The 22,263-nt window shown below is 60.5% G+C and overlaps 1 protein-coding gene across 2 annotated transcripts; it reads left to right on the top strand.

Moving 5' to 3' along the window:
* The first annotated feature begins 6,097 nt into the window (after positions 1-6,097).
* Positions 6,098-21,073, top strand: CIB2 (calcium and integrin binding family member 2). Of its 2 annotated transcripts, XM_032836880.1 has the most exons (6): positions 6,257-6,374; positions 10,720-10,754; positions 16,511-16,622; positions 18,085-18,232; positions 20,100-20,295; positions 20,458-21,073. In XM_032836880.1, exons 1-6 carry the CDS (start codon positions 6,324-6,326, stop codon positions 20,477-20,479), a joined length of 564 nt encoding a protein of 187 aa, XP_032692771.1. In that variant the 5' UTR covers positions 6,257-6,323; the 3' UTR covers positions 20,480-21,073. The 2 variants fall into 2 exon arrangements, with proteins under 2 accessions (XP_032692772.1, XP_032692771.1); XM_032836881.1 differs by lacking the exon at positions 10,720-10,754 and having other exon boundaries at positions 6,098-6,374.
* The last annotated feature ends 1,190 nt before the right edge of the window (positions 21,074-22,263 follow it).

Genomic DNA, 22,263 nt, shown 5'->3' with positions numbered 1-22,263 from the left:
AAAGACAAATCCATCAGCACAAAGACACTCATTATAGGATTGTCTGTAATTTTATTAATTGAAAGAAAAGCAGTCTAGATGATTAACAGGAAGTGGTCATGTAATTACAGCAAAGGAATAGAATGGGACACCACACAACCCTCAAAAGTGATCGTTATGGAAACTTTTTTGGTATCTTTGTAATTATTTATGGTCAGAAAAAAATGTATCAGAACTTAACATTTATCTGATGTAGGAGAGAGGACATTAGGATTCAAAGCCAATGGCAAGAAAGAATTCTTGAGACATCTTTGGTGCATAATGGTGGTTTATTAAAGCACAGGGTAGGACCCATGGGCAGGAAGAGCTGCAGCCCCAGGGTTGTGAGGGGTGGTGAGGGGTGGCTGAAGGGGTTGGGGGAGGTAAGGAAAAGGGAGGTTTCAAAAGAGGACCTACAAGATACCGGACGCCTTGCCATTGTCAAATTAAGGTCACTTTGCCCTCTAGCAAGGCATTAAGACAGTTGAGAAAAGAGCACCTGGGTGGCTCAGTGGGTTAAGCCTTTGCCTTCGGCTCAGGTCATGATCTCAGGGTCCTGGGATCAAGCCCCACATTGGGCTCTCTGCTCAGCGGGGAGCCTGCTTCCCTCTCTCTGCCTGCCTCTCTGCCTACTTGTGATCTCTGTCAAATAAATAAAATCTTTAAAAATAATAAATAAATAAATAAATATTTCCGTTTAAATAATATGATGTATGTGTGTGGCATGGGTTTGAACCCATAACTACAGAAAACCACCTCCTACAGGCAAGCTTTGGCCCGGTGCCTCCTTTTGGACAGCTAAGAATTGTTTTGACATTTACACTGTCATAAGTGGCTCATGAAAATTAAAAGATAATGCTTTGAGGGACTTCAATTATGTAAAATTCAGATTGCAGTGCTGATAAGTAATGTGTGGCTGGAACACAGCCCACCCACGCGCCCGGTATGACAGCAGTCAGAGCCGCGGCAAGGAGATGGGGCACAGCCCTGGACTGCGGATCCTGCAGAGCTGAAACTCTCCTATCTGGTCCAAATGGAGAAAGCATGCTGAACCCCAGAGCCATGGTGTCCAGACATTTTGGCCTCAACACTACTTCTCACTCTTAAAATTTAAGGCCCCGAACTCTGTTAATATAGATTATTAATATTTAACCTAAGTTAAAATAGCAAATGACCCCTACGGCTGTATTCGCGTGTGTGTGTGTGTTTTAAGATTTTATTTATTTATTTGACAGACAGAGCCAGCCACTGAGCCACCCAGGCATCCTTCAAGTGTGTTTTTTTTAATAAATTTTATTAAATTTTTATTTATTTCACAGAGAGAGATCACAAATAGGCAGAAAGGCAGGCAGAGCGAGGGGGAAGCAGGCTCCCCACTGAGCAGAGAGCCCGACACGGGACTCGATCCCAGGACCTTGAGATCATGACCTGGGTTGAAGGCAGAGGCTTTAACCCACTGAGCCACCCAGGTGCCCCCTTCAAGTGTGTTTTAAATAACTATAACAAGAACCCCGCTATATGTTAGCTTAGCTCAAGTATTTTTATGAAAAAGAGTATTTTCGAAGACAATAAACATTTAGTGAGAAGAGTGGCATCATTCCACATGTTTGCAGACGTCTTTAAATGGTGGCTTAATCTGCTGGCAGACCACTGGATTGTCCTGCCAGCTGCGTCTGTGCACCTGCTGTCATAGAGCTGAGTCCTGGAGATCCCCCCCTGCACCCATGAGAAGATGAGGGTGGGAACATCGACTTATGTTTTCTGTAGCAGAGATAACACCGCGGACCTCGCAGACCCTCCAAGAAGGTCCCAGGGACCGTGCTTGGAGAAGGGCTGCTAGGGCAGCGGGGACTTCCCCCAGAAGCCCACACTCCGAGAGCATCCGGGCAGCGGAGGATGCACTGGTGAGCACTCAGACGCTCAGACGGCGGGGTTCCCGTCTGCAAGATGCTGGCAAGGGCTTCTGCTCTCACTCAGAGCACAAGGCTCAATGGGATCTGGGTCTTAGGTATCTGTCTGGCCTCAGGTTCACGCTGCTGAGTGAGGACACCATCATCTGGTCCTGAGCTGGAAGCTGTCTGCATCTCGTTCCTCAAATATTGTTGCTGCTGCTTTGGACTAAATCCTTGAACAAGGAAGCCTGTGGCAACACCTGAAAGCACGCTCTTTAGCCCTCCGTGTGCTCACAGAGCACGTCTGTGTCTGAGGGGGGGTCTCCTTGCTAATGAGGGATGGTCTGTGGCCCCACCATCCAGCCTGCTTGCACGGCCTCGCACCCCACTCCCCATAGCAAAATTTGGGCGCTCCCCGCTGGAGATGACACAGATCTACAACAAAACTGAGCCCAGTGGTGAATAACCTGCCTGGGTCATCTTATGACAGGCATCCTACAGTGCTCCAGGAGAGGTGAGGGGGCTGGGACCAAAGCGATGGGGACCCCGAGCTCGCGGCATATTGTCCCGCTGACAGGAGAATATGGGGCGAGGGAAGGAGGGGGTCACGCCTCTGAGGATTTTAAAAGCACCTGAAAGGAGGGACGGGACAGTTTGCAGGGGAGGCTGACCCTCCTCCCTCAACAACGGGATGGTCACCATTGGCTTGGGCCCATTCTAGGCCACCCAGAAAGAGTCCACATCCAAAACGGCTTCTGGCAGAGGGTCCGGAGCAGGACCACAGGGGCCACGCACGCAGAAAGCGAGCTCATCTTGCTTGCTCTGTACTGAAGGCCTTGGTCGCTGGACCCTCCAGGAGCAGTGACTTGACTGAATGTGTGAACGACTCCAGGAAACGGATTCTTTTAAAGAATGTGGATTCAGTGTTCACTAAGACCTTGCCCCAGACCCTGGGGATAGAGCCCCATAGGATGTGGTGTTGCCCTCCTGAGCCCTAGTGTTGGAAGGGAAATACAGCCCCAGACCGTATTCCTTCACCCACAAGTACGAAGATGTGTGTGTCAAACGCTGGAGATGGCGAGACGTGCGCAGACAGACTGTCCAGTGCTCGGGATGGAGAGGTAATGGGCAGTTGCAGGGCGCGTGTGAGGGACTGAGGTGGACCCAGTGACTGCTCACAGATGACACGCAGCTCTTGGGGGAGAGGCCAAGATGACCAGTGCCCTGCAGCAGCGATAAGACTTTGGGAAGGAATGAGGTTCGGATAGCCCGTGAGGCAGAGAAGAGTCAGAGAAGGCAGGGCATCGCCGGAGGGACCCTGAAGCTGCTGACAGTGACTAGAGATGGGACAGCGAAGGACGAAGGACCGGTCTACAGGGAACATCTTCACTTTAGAAGATGCCCCGACCAGCCTCGGGCTCAGGACACTCCATCGCCACCATTAAGATCCGCGCAGACCCTAAGTCTTAGAGCAGCTGCTTGCAGAGGAAGGACATTTCATCGCAAAGGGTCACAGCTGGTCGAGGAGGAAGGACGGGAAAGAAGGGACGAGATGAACGTGCCACTGTGGCCACTCAGACCGTTTACGTCCTATCAAACACTGCTTGGACTTCGTACCATTGCTGCCTCCTGTTTTCCTTCTAAATTTTAAAACAAACTCCATGGAGTGAGTCAGAAACGAGAAAGCTCCAGTTTGATGAGTGCTTGCAGAGGGCCCGGCGCTCCGGCGGGCTCCTCGATGACCTCTCGGCAGCACCCTCCCAAGCTGAACCGTTTACGAGACTGCGGGAGATGAGGAGCTGGCCTGCTTTAAGCAGTGGAAACCTTGTGTTCCCATCTTAGTGGGATCAAGATTGAAATCTAGCCACTACCAGCAGTGACCGTTGGCCACTCTTCTCAGAGACATGAAACGGGTAATAATGCCAGCTCTGCAGACTCGGGAGGCGTCCATGGAGTCATATTCAGCAAATGTACAGCGTCCAGCACAGAGTAGGTGACCAATGTTTGTTACGTCCCCCTCTCTCCACCCTCCCTTCAAACACACACACACACACACACACACACACACACACACACACAGGAGCGGTGGAAGCACTTGGCTTGGAAGCCCAGCATGAGGTGAGAGCTTCCTGTTACCCCTTCCTAGCTGGGTGGCATCGGGCAGGTCACTGTGCCTCTCCAGCCCAGGGTCCTGCGACTGTAACCCGGGATGTCACTGGCCCCTCCTCACAGTACTATGGGGAGAATTCAGGAGGGATGGCCTCCTCTAGGGCAGCGGGATAGAGATCACAAGGGTTTGAAGGGAATTTTTCCTGGGGCGGGGAGGGGGTTGCTTCTGTTGATCTCCCGAGGTCAGAATCCCAGAACTAAACACACAGGCCTCCGTGCCGAGGTGCTCGCCCCTCTACCTGGAACACAGGGTAGGAGCAGAATGTAAAGACAGGACTCTGGCCGCTGCTGGGCAGTGTGTAACGCGAGAGCAAGGAGAAAAACCACAGCGGCGATTGCTCTGAGAGGGCTGCGGTCTCCCCGACTCTGACACGGGGGAGACTCTCACACGGGCTCTCGGCTCTTACAATACCACATTCTCTGAACCGCTGCTCACATACCCCACCGCCTTTCCTGCAGCCGGGGCCCCCCTCACACGGGCCCACTACAGGTGAAGACTGGTCAGCAATCCCCTGGGCTTCTGAAGTCCTCCCACCCGTCTCAAAGCCACAGATTATTCCTCTGGTGACTCGTGGGATTTGAACAGGGTGTCTCGTCCGCTTCGCTGACGGCTGCTGTTCTCACCTGAAAGTGGCGAAATGTTGAGAAACTCCAACAGGAACCTCCGGCAAAAAAGGAAAACATAAAAACACCAGGGATGATCTGTCCAAGAGGGAGGGACCCCTGTTCCCATCGGAACCCCTAACCTCCAGCAGTGATTCTCAAAGTGGGGTCCGGAGCCAGCAGCACTAGCATCACTTGGGACCTTGTTAGACCCCCACATTATGGGCCGCCCCAGACCTATTAAACCAGAAACCCTAGGGACACCTGGGTGGCTCAGTGGGTTAAGCCTCTGCCTTCCTTTCAGGTCATGATTTCAGGGTCCTGGGATCAAGCCCCACATCAGGCTCTCTGCTCGGCGGGGAGCCTGCTTCCTCCTCTCTCTCTCTCTGCCTACTTGTGATCTCTGTCTGTCAAATACATAAATAAAATTTAAAAAAAGAAAAAAGAACAACCCTGGGAGTGGAGCCCCCCAAGCGGTTAAAGGAACCAACCACCTATTCTAAAGCAAAACGTCCTGAGCTCATGAAGTCCAGGTGCGGAACAGCGGCCGAGTCAGCACCCGCGTCCAGCCCAGGTCCTGCTACCGCCCAGCCGTGGGGCCAGGGCGAGAGGGCCCGGAGAGCGACTGAAGGGCTCTCAGCGCGTGTCCCCGCGGGCAGCACCAGCTGCCCTGGGGTCAGCAGTAACAGGTATGGGCCGGAGCCCTGAAAGGACTCAGCGGGGAGTCTGTTGCCTAAGGTCTTTGGCATTTGCTAAACGTCCCAGAAAGCGAACCCGCCTTTGCCCCACTTCTCCGGACACGGTAAATCCTCCGCGGTCCCACGCGGGCACCCGGGGCTGCAAAGACAGACCAGCGGACCCTGCCCGCCTGCGTAAGAGACCGGAGGGCCGGAGAGGCCATGCCCGGGCAGTGGCCCCGGGCCGCGCGGGCCTCCCGCTCACCGACCCCCCGAGCGCCCGAGGGCCCGCCCCGCGCCGCGAGGCCGGGATGCGAGTACCCAGCGCAGGGCTCGCCTCGCGGGCGCGCCCAGCCCCGGTGAATGGGCGCCAGGCCCACCGCACCGCATCCCCGCGTCACGGAGTCTTCCGCGGCCCGGCGCCCCGGCCCCGCGCGTCTTTAGCCTTGGCCCCGCCCGGCCCGACGTCCCGGGCCCGGTGGCCTCCAGTCCCACGTCTCGCCAGGAGGGAGGGCCCGGCCCCGCCCAGTCGGATGTCCTGGCCCCGCCCCGCTAGTGGTCCAGGCCCCTCCTGGCCGGAAGTCCGTCCCCGCCCACCACTAACCTTGACCCCGCCCAGCCGGTGGTCCTGCCCCCCTCGGCCGGAAGTCCCCCCGCCTTGCCGGAAGTCTCGGCCCCACCTGGCCGGAAGTCCCGGCCACGCCCGGCCGGAAGTCTTGGCCACGCCCGGCCGGAGGCGGGAAGAGGCCGGGGAGCGTCTCCCGCGGCCGGAGGAGGCGGCCCTTGACGGGGTGGGCGCGGCGGCCACAAGACGGGGCGGAGTCGCCCGGCCCCCTCCGCGCCGCTCGCGGTCGCGCTCCCGCCTCCGGCTGGCCGCGGGGCTGCGGGGCTGCGGGGCTGCGGGGAGGGTCGCGGTGGCCGCGAGCTCGGGCTCCGGCGCCCGGGCGACAGTGCGGCGGCCGCCATGGGGAACAAGCAGACCGTCTTCACGGAGGAGCAGCTGGACAACTACCAGGTGAGCCGGCGCCCGCCCTCCTCTGCTCTCCGCGCCGCGAGCGGGCCGGCGACCCTGCCCCTGCTTCAGCTCCAAGCGTGACCTTGGGCTGTGACCTCGAGCCTCAGTTTCCCCACCCTCGCGTTGAGAGCGCTTTCCCGTGGGGGGATGCTCGCCGGCGCGCTCGCCCGCTTTGCTCTGGGCCCCAGCCTGGCGCGACCCCTGCCCCAGCCGCCTACCCGGCGCCCACCTTGGCACGGAGCTGGCGGGTCATCAGACGCGGGCTGGAGGGAGGGTCCCCATCCCAGGAAGCAGCCCAGGAGAGTGGGGTCCTGTCCGGGTGGGGAGTGAGGTGCAGCTGCCCGCGAATGCAGTTCTGAGTTGGGGGCGTCTTGTTTATCCGTAGGGGTCCTTCCCGCTGGTCCAGCGTGGAGGTAGTTGCTGCAGGAAGGCAGCCGGTACCGGTCCCCATCTCGTGGTCCCCAGCCCCCAGCAGCCACCCCTAAGACCCTTCCAGGACCTCCTGCCTACAGAGTCACGGAACTGTCCAGACCAGGAGTCCAGAGCCCTCCCACCGGGGGTGCAGGGCGCGGGTGCAGAATGGGGTTCAGGAGGAAGGCCCAGCCCTGAGCCGGGGGGGCCCTGGCCAGCCTCCCAGGCCCCTTCCCTGCTCTGCCCGCTTCAGCCACCCCCGACTCTCCACAGCAGCCGTGACACGCCAGCTCTTTCTCCCTCCTTTGCCCGCGTTCTTCCTCCTCCAAGGCCCAAGGCGATGCCTCTTACGCGCCCCCCAACCCCCGGGGCAGGGGGCCCTGGTTGTGCTGTGGGAGCCATGGGGCCGCTGCCGCCTTCCCCAGCAGTTAGTTTTGGCGGTGGGCTGGACCTGGGAGCCCTGTGATGTGGGCGGAGGGAAAACAAAGGCCAGTGATGGTTGTCGCTGCGCGTGAGGCCCTGAGCGGGCGCAGGGAGCCGCAGTCATGGCCCGGCTGCCGGTACCGGGCACTGGAACGGGTCCCTCACAGCGGATGCTTTTCAGCCCCGTTTCACAGAAGAGTAAACAGAGGCTGAGGCACCAGTCAGGGCTCTAGCCCACAGCTCTCTGCATTTGTTTGGGGGCACGGACTGTGTGTGCTCTTGGTCTTGCAGGCTGCCCAGCCTCCCGAGAGGCCCTGAATGCGCCCAGCTCCTGGGGAGGGCCCTGGTGGGCGGCGGAACACCAGGGAAGAGGGGCTTTTGCTTTGCAGGATTCAGCGAGTGCCTCACTTGTGCAGGGGGCATTCCAGGGGCAGGGGGCCACGTGGTCACCAGCGATTAGTAGGTACACTGTGCCCAGGAGTGAAGAGTGGCCCAGTGTGGCTGGGAGCCTGGGTTTCCGCACAGACCAGCAGGTATTAGGTTACGCTTCTGAGCCAGGCCCAGGGCTGGGTTGTGATCCTCCCGCCACAGCCAGGCAGGCTGGGAGAAATGAGAGCCGGAGGGACCTGAGAGCCCCCAGCCTCCTCCCTTGGCTCTCCAGCCAGCCAGGGCCCCAGTTACAGCCACCCACCCGCCCCTCTCCATCTGCAGAAACCTGAGAGCCCTAGCCCTCTCCCTCAGCTGTCCAGCAGCCCCTCACCGGCCAGGGCCCCAGTTACAGCCTTTTCCGCCTTCGCCCTCCCCCTCTGCAGGTGCCAGTGATGCCCAAGTTCAGGTTTCTCTCCAGACTTCTCTGCCTTCCTGATCAATCGATCCCTCCCCCAGGCCTCTCTCTCCCCAAAGCAGGGCTGCCTGCCTTCCCCAGAACCCACCACTGCCGCTCCGTCCTGGCTCTCTGCTTGCACTCAGGCCGCCCACGATTTCAGCCCTGAGCAAGTCCTCTAACTCTCCTGGGAACCCGCCTCTGTCTCCGCCTAAGGATCCAAAGCAAGACCGGAATTTGAATGTGGCTACAAAACCTTTCCTTTGCCGACACCACCAGCCTACTCAGAACCCTGAGAAGCTTTTAAGGTTCCTGCCACATTCACCCCCTGGGGACTGCTTCCTGCCACAGGCTTCAGGCAGTTAAGTCGGCAGGAGCAGCAGACGGTCGCGGGTGTGTGGCTTCACGGCAGCTGTGCTCGTGCTCAGAGGCGGGCGCGGTTAGGGGAGGCAGGGTCAGCGTCTTCACGGACACCTTCTGCAGCCAGCGGGAGGGTTACGTGCAGAGGCCTGGTTCCTCATCCCATCCACACGTATTCAGCACCTGTGGTGCGCAGGGCATCAGCACGCACAGCAGGAGCAGGACGCGGTCACGGACAGTGGTCGTGGGTGGACCCTACAGCAGCAGGCCACGGTCAGGAAGCACAGAGGCCCGAACTGCAGTCAGCCCTTCTGGGCTGCATGTACAGCTAAGAGCACATCATCAACTTCACGGAACCTCAGTCTTCCCATCTATAGAATGGGGAGGTAATGCCTCTCCCCCCGGCCCCCCATCGGCTAGTGGTGAGGACTGAACAGAATTGGATAATCAGAGCCCCACGGACCAGGCCAGGTCGAGGTGTGGCTCTCAGCCTGGGATGTGCATGCAGGCATCAGAGTAGCTTTGAAACGGATGCCTGGCTCTAGCCCTGGGGATTCTGCTTTAATGTTCTCTTCCTTGGTGCTGCTGGGCCTGCTGCTGGGGCTAGAGCTAGTGGTGGGGCTAGGGTGGGGCTGCTGGGAGAGGGCACAGGAGGCTAAACAGCTCCCCAGCTGACTCTGCTCTAGAGCTGAGGCCCTGGAGTTAGCAGGCATCAGCACCACTGAAGCCCGAGGATCTAAAAATGCAGATTCCTCTCCCCCCCATCAAGTTTGTGACTCAGTAGGTCTGGAGTGGAGCCTGAGAGGTGGGTGCTGCCCGTCCAGGCACCATACCTTGAGGACCATTGAGGGGGACAGATGTAAGTGGTTTGATAAGGGACCAGGATCATGTGAGAAACTTTTGCATCTTTGCCTGTAGGGCCCTGGGTCAGGACCCATATACTCTTCAGTCCAGGGCAGAGGAGCAAGGAGAGGAAGAGAGGATAGGCCAGGGCACAGAGACCAGAAGCCAGGGCCTCTCCCCATGGGTGGTGATGCTGACACGCCCACCAGGCTGGTTGGGAGAGCCTTGGCCCTTCTCACTGGGCACCTTCAGGCCGCAGAGCCAGCCCTGGGGCTGAGGGGGGTCTGTACCTGGACGACTCAGCTGGGCGGCCTTTGGGACCTGCTCCTGAGATATGGGGGCTTGAGGAAATCTGTCCACACAGTCACCGCCTGTGTCTGGGGCCTGCAGGACAGGGCGTTCCCTCTCCATGCTTGTTGGGGTGGGGGGCAGACAGAGGAGCTAGGGCCTACAGCAAAGCCTAGCCCTCCAGGAGAAGCTCCTCTAGAAGGCCAGGGCAGCATGAGGGCTCTTAGTCCAACTCTCGGGTAGCTGCGTGTGGCTCAGACGGATAGACTACGTGTGGCCTAGAAATGCCCGCCCGCTCCCCCTCCTCAGCTCTCCCAGAGGTACCAGTGGGACTGTCCTCAGTGTGTGGTCCAGCTGCTCCGGTGCTTTCAGGTCCCATCCAGGGCAGCAGCCGAGAGCCCCTCGTTGGCCCGCTCTGCACAACATACTGCCTCGGGGTGTCCGGGCTCTACAGAGCCTCAGGGGCCGCCTGCTCCAGTGGGCAACAGCAGGCAAGGGCAGAGGGTCCGGACCGCAGGGGTGAGCACAGGAGCCTTCTGCTGCTGGGATCTTTGCGCCGCTGTACTTCCCACTGTGGCCTGGCCTGGTAACCGACCGCATCACGGGGCAGGACAGCCAGAGCAAGGGGGGGACGGCTGAGCGGAGTTTATGACCAGGAGACCTTAGGACCCGTGTGCTACCCCCACCCTGAGAAACACCTGTCTGAGGGTCCCTGGCAGCCTCCGCCCTTGATTCTGCCCAGGTGCCACCAGCCCCTCCCTGCCCGCCTGCCTCCTCGCCCGTACTGCCCCACACCCCAGCCTCCCTGTGTGACCCCAGCTCTTCTGGTGGCTTCAGAGGTCAGGCAGATGCTGGGGTTTCCCCAGCCTGTGGCCTTCGGACTCCCCTCTCTGTGCTAAGGCTAAGGATGGCGTGCCGCTGCAGCTGAGGCCCTGTGGCCCTTGCTCCGAGCTTGTCTCCCAGCCCCTCTCCTTGCTGTCCCGCCGGGCAGTCTGCACCTCGGTGACCTTTCCATCTGCCCATGAATGCTCCTCACCACCATGTACACTGTTCCCCCGGCCAGGACAGAAGCTTCGGGAAGCAGCGGCTCTTGGCCAGGGTGGGGCAGGCGGGGAGGAGCGGTATGCGTCTGTGAGATCCCGAGGGAGAAAAGAACCTGGGACTTGCAAGGGACTGTGTGTGTGTTTTCCCTTGCAGGACTGCACCTTCTTCAATAAGAAGGACATCCTCAAGTAAGTGTGGCTTCCGTTCGCCCCCGGCGCGGGGACGGGGCCAGGGGCTGGGGCCCTCGCGTGGGCTGGCTGTGCTAGCTGGACCTGAGGAGGAGCGTCGTGAACTCGAGAGCTTGCCCCGCCTGCACCCACTCCCCTCTGCCAGGAACGAGCCTCTCCGCCGCTCTGGTCCTGCACACCAGGCGCCATGGTGGGTGGTTCCAGGCTCTTTCACTTAATCCTCACTGTGACCTTGTAAGAGAACGCTTTCATCGCCACTTTGCAGGTGCGGCTCAGCCGTCGGCCAGAGTCACAGAGCCAGGCACTGAAGACCCGGCCTCCTCCCGCAGGCCCCTTGCTCTGTCCCCGTGGCCTGGCATCTGTCTAGTAGACTTGCCGCCCCGACGGCCCTCTGGCTCCGGCTCTGATGGCCTCCTGCTCCTGGGAGGTCCAGAAGTCAAGGCCATGGCCTGCATCCCTGCACCACCCCTGAGCTGCCCTCCCAGGGCTCTTCCCTTTCTTTGGGCTTTGATGGGAGAGATGAAGGGTTCGGCAGCTGAGAGCCCCAAGGCCAGACAGCAGCTTCCAGGTGGCATTAAAAGCCGGCAGGGTGGCAGGGTTGCTTTCCCTGGGCGTCGACGGGCAGGCTGGTGCAGAGCCTGGAACAGCGAGCTGTGCTTTGTCACTGTCCTGACCACTCTGCTCAGACAGGCAGTGTCCTTTCTCCTCTGCCCAGGCTGCTCTTCCAGCCTGTCCTCTGGCTAGACAGGGACACCCACGTCCACCAACTTGGAGAGGTGGGGTGGGGGACACAGGCCCCAGGCTGTGGCATCAGCAGACCGGGGCTGTTCCCGCTTGCTGGCTCTGTGGCCTTGGGCAAGCCGTGAGCCTCACCGAGTCTCTGTCCCTCCCGTAAAGTGGGGACCGCAGTGCATGCCTCTCTGCGGGCTGACAGGCAGGAGCAGCAGGGCATGGTGTTCAGAACATGGGATTTGGTCTGTGGCCTGAGTGATGTGTGGGGTGAGGTCCCCATCTGCACAGGACGGCACTCGGAGCCATGACCACGGAGCCGTCACCGGGGGCACTTATCCCCTTTCAGAGCTCTCGGCCCGGACTCTCGTGGAAGCCTGGCCACGTCTGTTCTCTGCGGGGGGACCCACATCCGCGGTATTCACATGTAGCCGCTCAGCATCTGAGGCCCGTGGCCATCTCTGCTCCAGCAGCAGGCGCTTGTCCCGCCCACTGGCCACTGCTTCTCCACGTTCTCTGCTCACCATGGTCCTGCCCCACGGTCAGCTGCTCCATGAGCTCCCCCTGCTGCCGTACCCCTGTCACTGCCCTTTCAGTGTCCTCGGGCCTCTGTGGGCTCCACGGCTCGGGTGGTCGGGCCCCTGCGAGGCTGCAGTCGGCCAGGACCCAGGTCCCCCCTGCTCTCGTTGGGCACATGTTAGTCACCAGCAAGGCCTGGGGTCCAGACAGGAAAAGGACCCCACCCCCCAACCCTGGCAGCTGGGTGCCCTCCCTGGTCCTGGCTGCTTGCTCTGGTTCATCCAGCTTTCCCACAGTGGTCACACCCCCTGGGGACCCGAGGGGCCAGATGCCGTGCTTCTGCGGCGTGGTCTTGCCAGCAGGAAGATGGCCCAGACGGCACGGGCGCAGAAACCCCGGGGCCTGCTAGGGAGCACTGTGGAGATCACCGTGCAGATAGCTCCGTCCCATTTTTGGTGCCTTTGCTGGGCCCCAGCCCGGCCTGGCGGGACATACCAAGGCCCCACTATGCCTGCCAGAGGAGACCCCCCACCCAGGTCTCAGTCATTCACTGATGGCCCCATCGGGCCACAAGCCCTGTAAATCATGGCGCCTGTCACTGGCATCTGTCTAGTAGACTAGCGGCCCCTGACGGCCCTCTGGCTCCGGCTCTGATGGCCTCCTGCTCCTGGGAGGTCCAGAAGTCAAGGCCATGGCCTGCATCTCCGCATCACCCTTGAGCTGCCCAGCCGGGACTCTTCCCTTTCTTTGGGCCTGTCACTCGTTGCCTTGCTGTGGATCCAGGCTCTTCAAGCCATGTTCTAATTTGTATGTTTGGCAGCTACGGTTTGGGTATTGTCTTAATTTACTTACTGTTCCCGGCGAGCAAGCCCCAAATGTGGACCGCCGGCCAGTCCACAACTTCCAGAAGAATCCATCCCTCTTGGTGCTTTCCAGTGCCGTCTGTCGTGGACCGCCCTTCTGTAGATGGGCGCTATCTGCGCCCCCGGGTGACCTGCTGTTCCTGCCAGCTGTCTTCACACCCGGGGGGCAGACAGCCGCAGAGGCCTCTGCTCCAGGCCCGCACCCACTCTCCTGCCTTCATCCTGCCTGGCAGACTTCTGAGTCCAGTCGGCGCACTCTTGCATGACCCTGTTGCAGACCAGTTAAGGTTGTCACTGTGTGGGAAAATGGTGACATGGTTGTCACCGTTATGGGGTTCCAAGGAGGAAAAGAGCGGCACTTTCCCCACCACCTGAATGTTTTCTATCTTTTTTATTTTTTTTCTTAAGATTTTATTTATTTATTTGACAGAGATCACAAGCAGGCAGAGAGGCAGGCAGAGAGAGAGAGAGGAGGAAGCAGGCTCCCCGCCGAGCAGAGAGCCCGATGCGGGGCTCGATCCAGGACCCTGGGATCATGACCTGAGCTGAAGGCAGAGGCTTTAACCCACTGAGCCACCCAGGCGCCCTTGAACATTTCCTATCTTTTTACACACTTTGAGTTTATTTCATACTTTGTTGTTTTGGTGGGGTTTTTTCCCCTAATTGTGAATTAGGTCTTTTATATCTAATTTTTTAATAGGCTGATGACGGAACATAGAAAACTATTTGGCGCTGGATGGCTGCTGAGCCATTTCTCATTGGTAGTTTTTAAACTGATGGTTTTTGGTTTTGGCATATAATTTGCCTCTTCTTTTCCAGTACTTCCATACTCCGCCTATTTCCCTGACTGGTCGCAGAGCCCAGTGCTCTCAGGCGGATGCTGTGTGACGACAGTGACAATGGGCGTCCCACACTCCTGGGGTCTCTGCTAGGTCACTGTTTTAAGTATGGGGCTGGGCACTATTGTGAAGCAACCCTTTATTTCTGTTTTACTAAGCATAGGAAGCTTTATTATTGATAAAAATTAATACTTCATAAATACTTGTGTTAATAAACACTCTACAACTTAAAGCCATAGGGCAGTGGGTTTGGTAGGAAGTGGCAGCCCGCCCCATCTTCTCGTTCCCGTGTGCCCCCATCGTGCAGGCACTGTCAGTATGAACACGGCTTGCGTACGTCTGGGGGTCTTTCCTGTGTTTTTACAACCATCCAGTCGTAAATGCAGCTGCCAAGTTAATAAAGATGTTTTTTAACCTATTGCTATGACGTGGGGTCCCAGATTTTCGGACACCCGTGCATTCCTGGCAGGAATCCTCCGTGGTCCGAGTGCTTGAAGCTTCCAACTCCGTTGGACTTGATGTAGGCGCATCTTGTAAGATTCTAGCTCCTGTGTGTGCATGCTGTCGGCCCGTCCTGGATGCCGCCCGTTGGGTTCAGAGGACAGGGTTCTTGCTGACTTTCTGAGCTAAGCGGGGAGGCTCTTCCTGTTTGCCCTGCACGCTGAAGCACGCCCCACGGGCAGGGGTCCGTCATGCCGAAGCCTCCAGGAGCTCAGCAGGCCCTACATTGGGACGGGGTAGCAGGGATGCACTTCCTTGTTCCGAGTTTCTCCCACAGTGATTCAGCCTTCCCAATTCTCTTCAAGTTTTCCTAAAAAGAAAAAAAAAATGGCCATGTCACTTTGTCCTAGAGTCAGGGTGGAAGTTGGCCTCCCCCCCCCACAAGGGGACACGCCACCCTGCCAGCCCTGCGCCCCTCTCCCCAGTTCCCCCTGGTGGGGTGCACCTGACCGGAGGGCAGCTGAGGGCCCGCTGGCTTCTGTAGCGCCATCCTTTTTGACCTCCACATGTGAGGACAGTAGGACAGTCCCCATTTTCTGTTAGGGAAGTTGACTCACCCCGGGGTCAGACCACCAGCCAGCGAGGTGCGGGCTCCAGCCACCACCTGACCTGACCCCATGTGACCTTGGAAGGGTCAGGTGATGCCCAGGAGCACGCAGCATCAGGCCCCAGCATGTCAAGGGTCAAGGGCCGGGGGACGGGGCATAATGTGACAGTTGGAAGTTGAACACACTGTCGAGTACTCCACCCCAGCTGCCTAAATTGGGGTATGGAAGTCCTGGCTCCGTGTTTGGGGACAGTAATTCCGAAAGCAAGAGCAAAGAAAGCCCTTGAGTGCGCCCAGTGGGGAGTCCGGCTTGGTCCAGTCACCCCGCTGTTTGCTCACGTGGCCCCAGCCAGGGGATGGGCCTCAGCTTGTTTCCCTCCAGCGCTGTGTCCCTAAGCCACAGAGCTTCGTTGTGATTTCGGGATGTTTACGGGAACCTGTGGCCGGCAGGGCAGGCTCGTGGCACTTTGCTCTGCCTGTGCCCTGCGTGGACTCTGAGCCAGGTGCCGATGGGCTGGGAGGAACCCAATGGTTGGAACCCAGAGGGCCTTGGGTTCGAGTCTGGGCCCCACCACTCACTGGCTGGTGTGCTGGGTGGGCACTTAACCCTCGAAGCCTCAGTTTCCTCCCCGGAAACGATGGAGAGGGTGACACCTGTGTCTTGGGGTGGTGTGAGAGTGACATTGAGTCGTCCACACAGGGCACTGACCTGGAGCAGGGCTCGGAGTGAGCGCCTGCTAGACAGAGCTGTCGTCACCTGGGGGAGGCAGACGCACACTTCTGCGCTCTGCTGGAGAGGTCTGGGTGGCTGTGCTGACAGGCCTGCCACAGGGTCCACCACTTGCAAGCAGTCCTGGCTTTGGGGGAGCAGGGCAGGTGTGGCCAGGAGCTCTGGGGCCACTTTGATGCCACTCCCAACAGTCCTGGGCCTCACCTTGGGCAAGGGACCTGCCTCAGTCCCTGCTCAGTGCCCCAACACTTGTACCCCATAAGTTGTACTTGTCTGGGCCTGGGAGTTGGGGGCTATTGTCTGCGACGTTAGGGGCGTAGACACAGAAACACAGGGCAGAAGAGGCCCGAAGAGCCAGGGAAGGGCCTCCACCTGAGTGCTAGGCCGCCCAGGGAGGTGCGAGGAGGTCCCACACGGCCCAGGGTCCACAGGGTCCCCATCTGTGGATGGGGGTGGGGGTGGGGGAGGCTGGCAGCTCTTCTGGAGACCGGGCCTCGCAGCCCGGCTTGAGGCTGGGGCAGCCAACAGCCCAGGCCTTAGCAGCTTTGGGGCGGGGGCAGAATGGTGAAGAGCTCCTGGTCTTTGTTCCCACCATGGACCCTGAGAGTTGTAGTTGGGGGGGTCCTAGACAGATGGCTTCTAACCTCCTCAGGCCTCGGTTTGCTGAGCTGTGAGCTGGGCCTGCAGTGTATCTGCATGGCCGAGGGGAGAATTAAACGAGGGGACGTGCCTAGCACACAGAAGGCCCTTATGGGAGCCCAAAGGGGAACACAAAGGTCTGGTTGTGGACCCCGCAAGTGGGGCCTGGCCTGCGGGGGATGGTGCAAGGGGCCAGGACACGACCTGGTTATTGGCGCTGGGGTCTGGGCAGAAGCGGCCTCCCTCACAGGTCCCAGCCCTGTGGGCAGAGCAAGGGCCGGGGTGGGGGAGTGTGTCATGCACAAGACTGGGGTACAGGGTGGGCAGCACCGGCCGCTGGGGGCTCCGGGGTGCACCCCTCCAGCTCCTCCCCTCTGCCTCCCTCGCAGGCTCCACGCACGGTTCCACGAGCTGGCCCCCAACCTCGTCCCCATGGACTACAGGAAGAGCCCGGTCGTCCACGTGCCCATGAGCCTCATCATCCAGATGCCGGAGCTCCGGGTACGAGCCAGGCTGCTGCCGCTGGGAGGGGGCCGGGGCGCAGGCAGCACATGCCCCCAGACCCCGGCTGAGGCTGCTCTGCCCTCCAGGGCTCGCCTGCTCCGTGCCTGCCCGCTCCCCTGCACTCTGAATGCACGGGCTCGTGTGCGGGGGCAGCGCGGGGGCTGCGCTCACTTGCCTGCCCCTTGTGCGATGGCCGGGCAGCTCTTCAAGGCAGAGCTCGTCTGCTTTCTTCTTTTGTAAGATTTTATTTATTTTCTGGAGAGGGAGTGAGTGAGCAGGGGGAGAGGGACGAGCAGACGCTGAGCGCAGAGCCTGGCACGGGGCTCCATCTCGTGGCCCTGAGATCGTGACCCAAGCCCAGTCCGAGTGTCCCGCGCTTAACCGACAGAGCCCCCAGGTGCCTGCTTGTGTCTGCCTTTGTAGACGGCTCTTCTGTCTCCTCGTCTGGCTTTGGCCTCTCGCCTCAGGTCACCCCCCACCACCCCTTCTCAGACCTGCCGATCTTGTCAGAAGGCCGCTTAGGGTCAGCAGGTCTGGGTGGAGGGGGCGAGATTCCGTTCGCCCGCGGACGCTGCTGGACCTCAGACCACATGTATGTTCGACGGGAAAGTTTCATTTCATGAGTTCCTGGCCCGTAACACAACCAGTGCCCGCCAGGGGAGGGGAGACTGGTGTTCGGGGCACAGCTGCGTCCCGCGGTGGGATGTGGCCAGGAGCCCCTCGCCAGGCCCTGGATGTGTGACTCAGGGTCAGGGCACCATGTGGCGTCCTTTCTGGTCTGTGTTCCAGTTGTGACCTCTATCCCGAGGGACAGTGAGGCGCAGGCTTGGCCCTGGCATGCGCCTGCCAGCCTAGAGAATGGCCTGAACGCCGGCCCGGAGGTCACTGCAGGGGCTTGGGGGCACTCCGGCCGCCACGCAGGTGGTTTCTGGGTCTCCTTGGCCCGGCGCAGAGTGGGGGCGGCCAAGCCCACTTGGGCTGGGGACTCCAGGAAGAGGGAGCCCCGGAGACCTGGGACCAGAGGACGGAGTTGGGGTGTGGCTCCCGGAGTGGGAGGCCCCCGAGCAGGCTGACAGTGGCCTGGGCTCTGACTAGCCCCCTGAGTCTTGCCGTTTGTCCGCCCCTTTCTCCGAGCCTTGGGGGCCCCACTTCTGCCTCCCATGACCTTGGCCTGACCTGGCGTAGCCCAGGGCTGTCTGAGACGAGAGGGTGTCTGGTGAGCACAGCTTGGCCTCACCAGCTCCATGCTCGTCTGAGAAACGTGGCCCGAGGAACCCAGGCGCCTGGCCGCGCACAAACCCCCCCAACCCCTATCACGCTTTATTCATCCCCTCACACACTGGCCGAGCTGTGCGGGCGGCCGTGGGGGTACGCTCGTCCGAGGCCACACAGGCCTAGCGGTCTCTGGAGTCTGTCCAGTACCCTGCGTCCACACGACTGCTGTGGCTGTTTCCTGCAGGAGAACCCCTTCAAGGAAAGGATCGTGGAGGCTTTTTCTGAGGACGGCGAGGGGAACCTCACCTTCAACGACTTTGTGGACATGTTCTCTGTGCTGTGCGAGTCGGCTCCACGGGAGCTCAAGGCTAACTACGCCTTTAAGATCTACGGTGGGGGCCTGGGGGTGCCGGGGGGTCCTGGGGGCGGGGGTGGTGTTTGGGGATGCGGGGTCCTGGGGGCTGTCAATGGACACCACAGTGGAGGCAGGCATGCCCAACAGACGGAGCAGCAAGGAGGTGCCAGGCCTCCAGGAGCAGAGACCCAGGCTGAGCGAGCCCGGGGAGGCTGCAGGTCAGGCTGCAAGGAGCCTCCAGGGAGCTTGGACCAGGCACCTGGGGCTCTGGGGCCGCTGCGGGCTCCGGGGCACCTGGGGCTCTGGGGCCGCTGCGGGCTCCGGGGCACCTGGGGCTCTGGGGCCGCTGCGGGCTCTGGGGCACCTGGGCCAGGCAGCGGGGCAACCGGGGCCACGGTCACACCAGGCCCCAGAGGAGAGAACTTAGCACAGCTGGCCTGTACCCCCATGGGGACACCCAGTTCCAGGGTGGGGCTGGGCCTGAGCTACAAGAGACCTTGTGTGTCCCAGCACCTTTGACCAGCCTGTGGCTCCGGGCCTCTCGGACATTTTCCTTTTGTAGCCACCGTGCTGCTCTCAGAGGCCTGGTCTTGGCGCACGCAGCACCCCCTGTGTGTGTGTCAAAGCACGGCAGCCGCGGGCCCACCCTCCCCCCACCATGCCCCGCTGCACCCACCACGCTCTAGCCTTAGACCCCTGGCACCGTGCGTGGGGCATGCTGCTGTCTGCCAGTGAGGGTCCTGGGGGCAGGTGGGGACAAATTCAGGGGGATCCAGACTCTGTTGCCCCAGCTGTGGGACAGAGTGGGAAGGCCAACTGGGACACGGGCTTTGGTGTTGGGGAGAGTCGCGTCAACGGTCACCCCCTTCCTGGGCCTCAGCTCCTTCCCATCAAAGGGGCACAGGAATCCAGCCGGCCAGGCAGGCGGCTCATCTCTGCAGAGCTTTCTCGACGCCCCTGCGGGAGCCGAGAAAAAGCCCACCCGTGCCTGCCCACCAGTCCTGAGATGGGCCGTGTGGGTACCTGTTTAGGGGCTGGGCTCAGGGTCCAGCCCTGACCAGGGGTGTCCCTTTGGGTCATGTGCCCTCTGCAAGACCCTGTTTCTTCACATGTGCATGACCTAGACCCACCAATCCACTGCATGGGTGGTGGCAGGAGGCAGAGCCCCTGCCATTCCCACGGGCCGCCGCACTCCTATCCCTGCCGTTCGTGTCAGGGTGCGGCCAGTGGCAGGGTCCCTGCAACGTAGAAAGCCCCCGAGAGGTGGTGTTTGATCTGAAACCTAAGGACAAATGGGAATTTGCTGGACAGATGAGTGGGAGGGGTGGAGATCTGGGAGCCAAGCTGGATGCGGCGTGCAGGGTGTCGGGGTCACTGCTGTGAGCCGGGTGGCTATACTTGGAGCAGCGGTAGTGCCGTCTGCCAAGTAGACTGGAGCCATGCGCCCCGCTCTGCACGGCGACCAGCCTGGGCCTCCCTCTGAGGGCTCCCAAGTCTCCTGACCACCACCACGCCTGGCAGGGGGCCTGCAGGAGGCCACATGGTGCCGTTGGGAGAACGTGGCCGTGGTGGGTGAGCACTTAGCGGCAAACACACCTGTCCTGACTCCCCTCCATGCAGCCCTTTGCCCTTGGCTCGGTGGCTTGGCCTCCCGGGCCTCAATTTCCTCTGCTCCAGCGGGAGTACATGGCCCACCGCGGGTGGAGCTGGAAGGGCCCAGTGTCCCAAGCCTCAGACTCAGACTTGGAAGGGTCTCGGGCCAGGTTTGGACCTAGGACCATCACGGGGTCTTAATGGGGTCATGAGTGTCGACTCCTTGGATGTGCTGTTTGGCCTGGGCCTGGGCACTGGGGGCGGGACATCGTGGGGAGCCCCGGCCTGAGCGCCCCCGCCCCCGCCCTCAGACTTCAACACGGACAACTTCATCTGTAAGGAGGACCTGGAGCGCACGCTGGCGCGGCTCACCAAGTCAGAGCTGGATGAGGACGAGGTGGTGCTTGTGTGTGACAAGGTCATCGAGGAGGCCGACCTGGACGGCGACGGCAAGCTGGGCTTTGCGGACTTTGAGGACATGATTGCTAAGGCTCCCGACTTCCTCAGGTGAGGCCCGGAGGCTGGGGCTAGGGTTTCCGGCAACAGCTGGGCCCCCGCCCACCCGCCCTCCCTGGAGGTTGGCTGTGTCCTTCACATCCTCCTATGGGACCGTGCCCTGGGCCGGGGGCCAGTGGGGTTTCTGCTGAGGGGCCCTTCCTCTCTTTCTAGCACCTTTCACATCCGGATCTGAGAACACTGGTGAGGGCGCAGGGGCCCTGAAGCTGACCCTCTGGCTGTCCTGTCTACACGAGTGTGACCTCCGAGCTGCCCGGAATGGAGGCGGTGGCCTCTGGGGTTAGACCCACCAACATTTCCTCAGCCCTTTCAGCAAAAAAATCCTTAACCAGGGAAGGGGGGTGTGGGGAGCAGGGCCCTGCCACAGGCCATCCATCTGAGCCCCCAAGCCCTCCAGACCCCCATCCTCTCCACGTCAGAAGTGGCCCCACTAGGAGGGGACAGCAAGACCTCACAGGGCAAGGGCTCCAGATGTGTCCCAAGTCCTGGGCGGGTGTCCCGGTCACCCAGGGCAAAGTGAAAAGGGAAAGAGGACAAGGTTTCATGAGCTATGCAGTCTTTCTCCAAAACTCACGGCTGGGCTGCCCCCCCGGCCCCCCCAATGTGAAACTGTGTGGACAGTGGGCCAAGGGCTCTGTCCCTGTCCCTGTCCCTGAGGCCTGGGCATCCCATGTTTTGCGCCACACCCCCAAGATGTGGAATTCTCACTGGTGCGTGCTGTCCACACATTTGTGAATTCCTGGTAGTAAAAGCACTTTGATGTCCCTGTGTTCTCTCTGCCAACGTTAAGACGGGCTCAGTGGTCCCTTTCTCCTGCTCCTTAAAATCCCACAGTGAGTGGTTCACCTCGGCCCAGCATTGCCTTCCTGCTTTGGGCACTCACGTTTATTTCAGTGCTTGTATTTTTGAGAGGGAAACACGTTGCCCCGAACCCCCAGGTGAGCACCACAGGAGACATTAGGTGAGAACCGTGTCCATTTCCCCTGTGACTGTAGAGCTCGTGGTGAGAATTTACGGAACGCTAACCACGAGTCAGACACGGGGCTGCTTGCCGCAGGCTCCCAGGAGGCAGGGGCTCCCGCGGGCTCGCTCTTCATGGGGAGAGGCGGCTCAGGGGAGATTCCCCCACAGGTGTGAGGCGGGCCAAGGCCACTGAGGGACATGGGTAGGCAGGGTGGGGGCCACAGTGCTCCTTCTGGGGACGGTCAGTTTGTTTTCTACCTCTGTGGGCTGTGGGCGGGGAGCAGAAGACAAGCTACTCACCCTTACACAGGTGGGGATGTGGGGGACAAGGGGAAGTGGGACAAAGCAGGAAGGACCCTGGGGGATGGGGAGCCAGGAGTTCCTGTATCCAGAGCTGTTGTGTGGGCCTCCTGGTATGAGAGCCACCCCTTGGGGCCAGGACTGGTGAGAGCCAGAGGGCAGGGGAGGGTGACCTTGTCGAACAGATGGGCAGTCCACACCCGACTGGCTCCAGAAATGCACAGGACCGTGTCTCAGGTGGACCCTGGGCAGGCAGGCTTGGGGTGTGTGCTGAGGGGCTAACCAGAACCTCGGGCAGCTTACTCCCCCTCTGCAGGCCTTGGTTTCTCCCTCTGCAGCACAGAGGGGTTCGTGAGGGCCTGGGGGGACCGTGTGGCAGGGCTACAATAAGGCAGGGGGCAGAGAAGGGCCAAGGGAGCCGCTGCTGGGAGCCCAGCGCCTTCGGGCCAGAACTCTTGCCTCAGTGGCCTCTGAACCCTGCTGCTGGGAGGACCCCCAGCACGGGAGCTGGCTTGGGTCTCAGAACGGCCACCCCAGCCCAGGGCCGGCCTGGGCTCAGTAAGTGGTCAGGGAGCCCAGGCCTCAGTTCATCTTGGAGATGGGGCTGCTGCCCCTGCCTGTGGTCAGCGCCCCTGCCTCTCTGGCCCTAACCACCCCCCACTCCTCTCGGGGGAGAGTGAGGGGCCGGGGAAGCCC

The sequence above is a fragment of the Lontra canadensis genome, unplaced genomic scaffold (genome assembly GCF_010015895.1).
Source record: "Lontra canadensis isolate GAN:19392208 unplaced genomic scaffold, GSC_riverotter_1.0 scaffold94, whole genome shotgun sequence".
Lineage (NCBI taxonomy): Eukaryota > Metazoa > Chordata > Mammalia > Carnivora > Mustelidae > Lontra > Lontra canadensis.
The sequence above is the reverse complement of the archived record's forward strand: the minus strand, read 5'-3'. Positions and strand labels throughout refer to the sequence as shown.

Coding starts and splice junctions, on each gene's coding strand:
- CIB2 (XM_032836880.1), top strand. CDS start 6,324: ATGGGGAACAAGCAGACCGTCTTCACGGAGGAGCAGCTGGACAACTAC. Junction 16,623..18,084: donor TCCAGATGCCGGAGCTCCGG/GTACGAGCCAGG, acceptor TGTTTCCTGCAG/GAGAACCCCTTCAAGGAAAG. Junction 20,296..20,457: donor AAGGCTCCCGACTTCCTCAG/GTGAGGCCCGGA, acceptor CTCTCTTTCTAG/CACCTTTCACATCCGGATCT.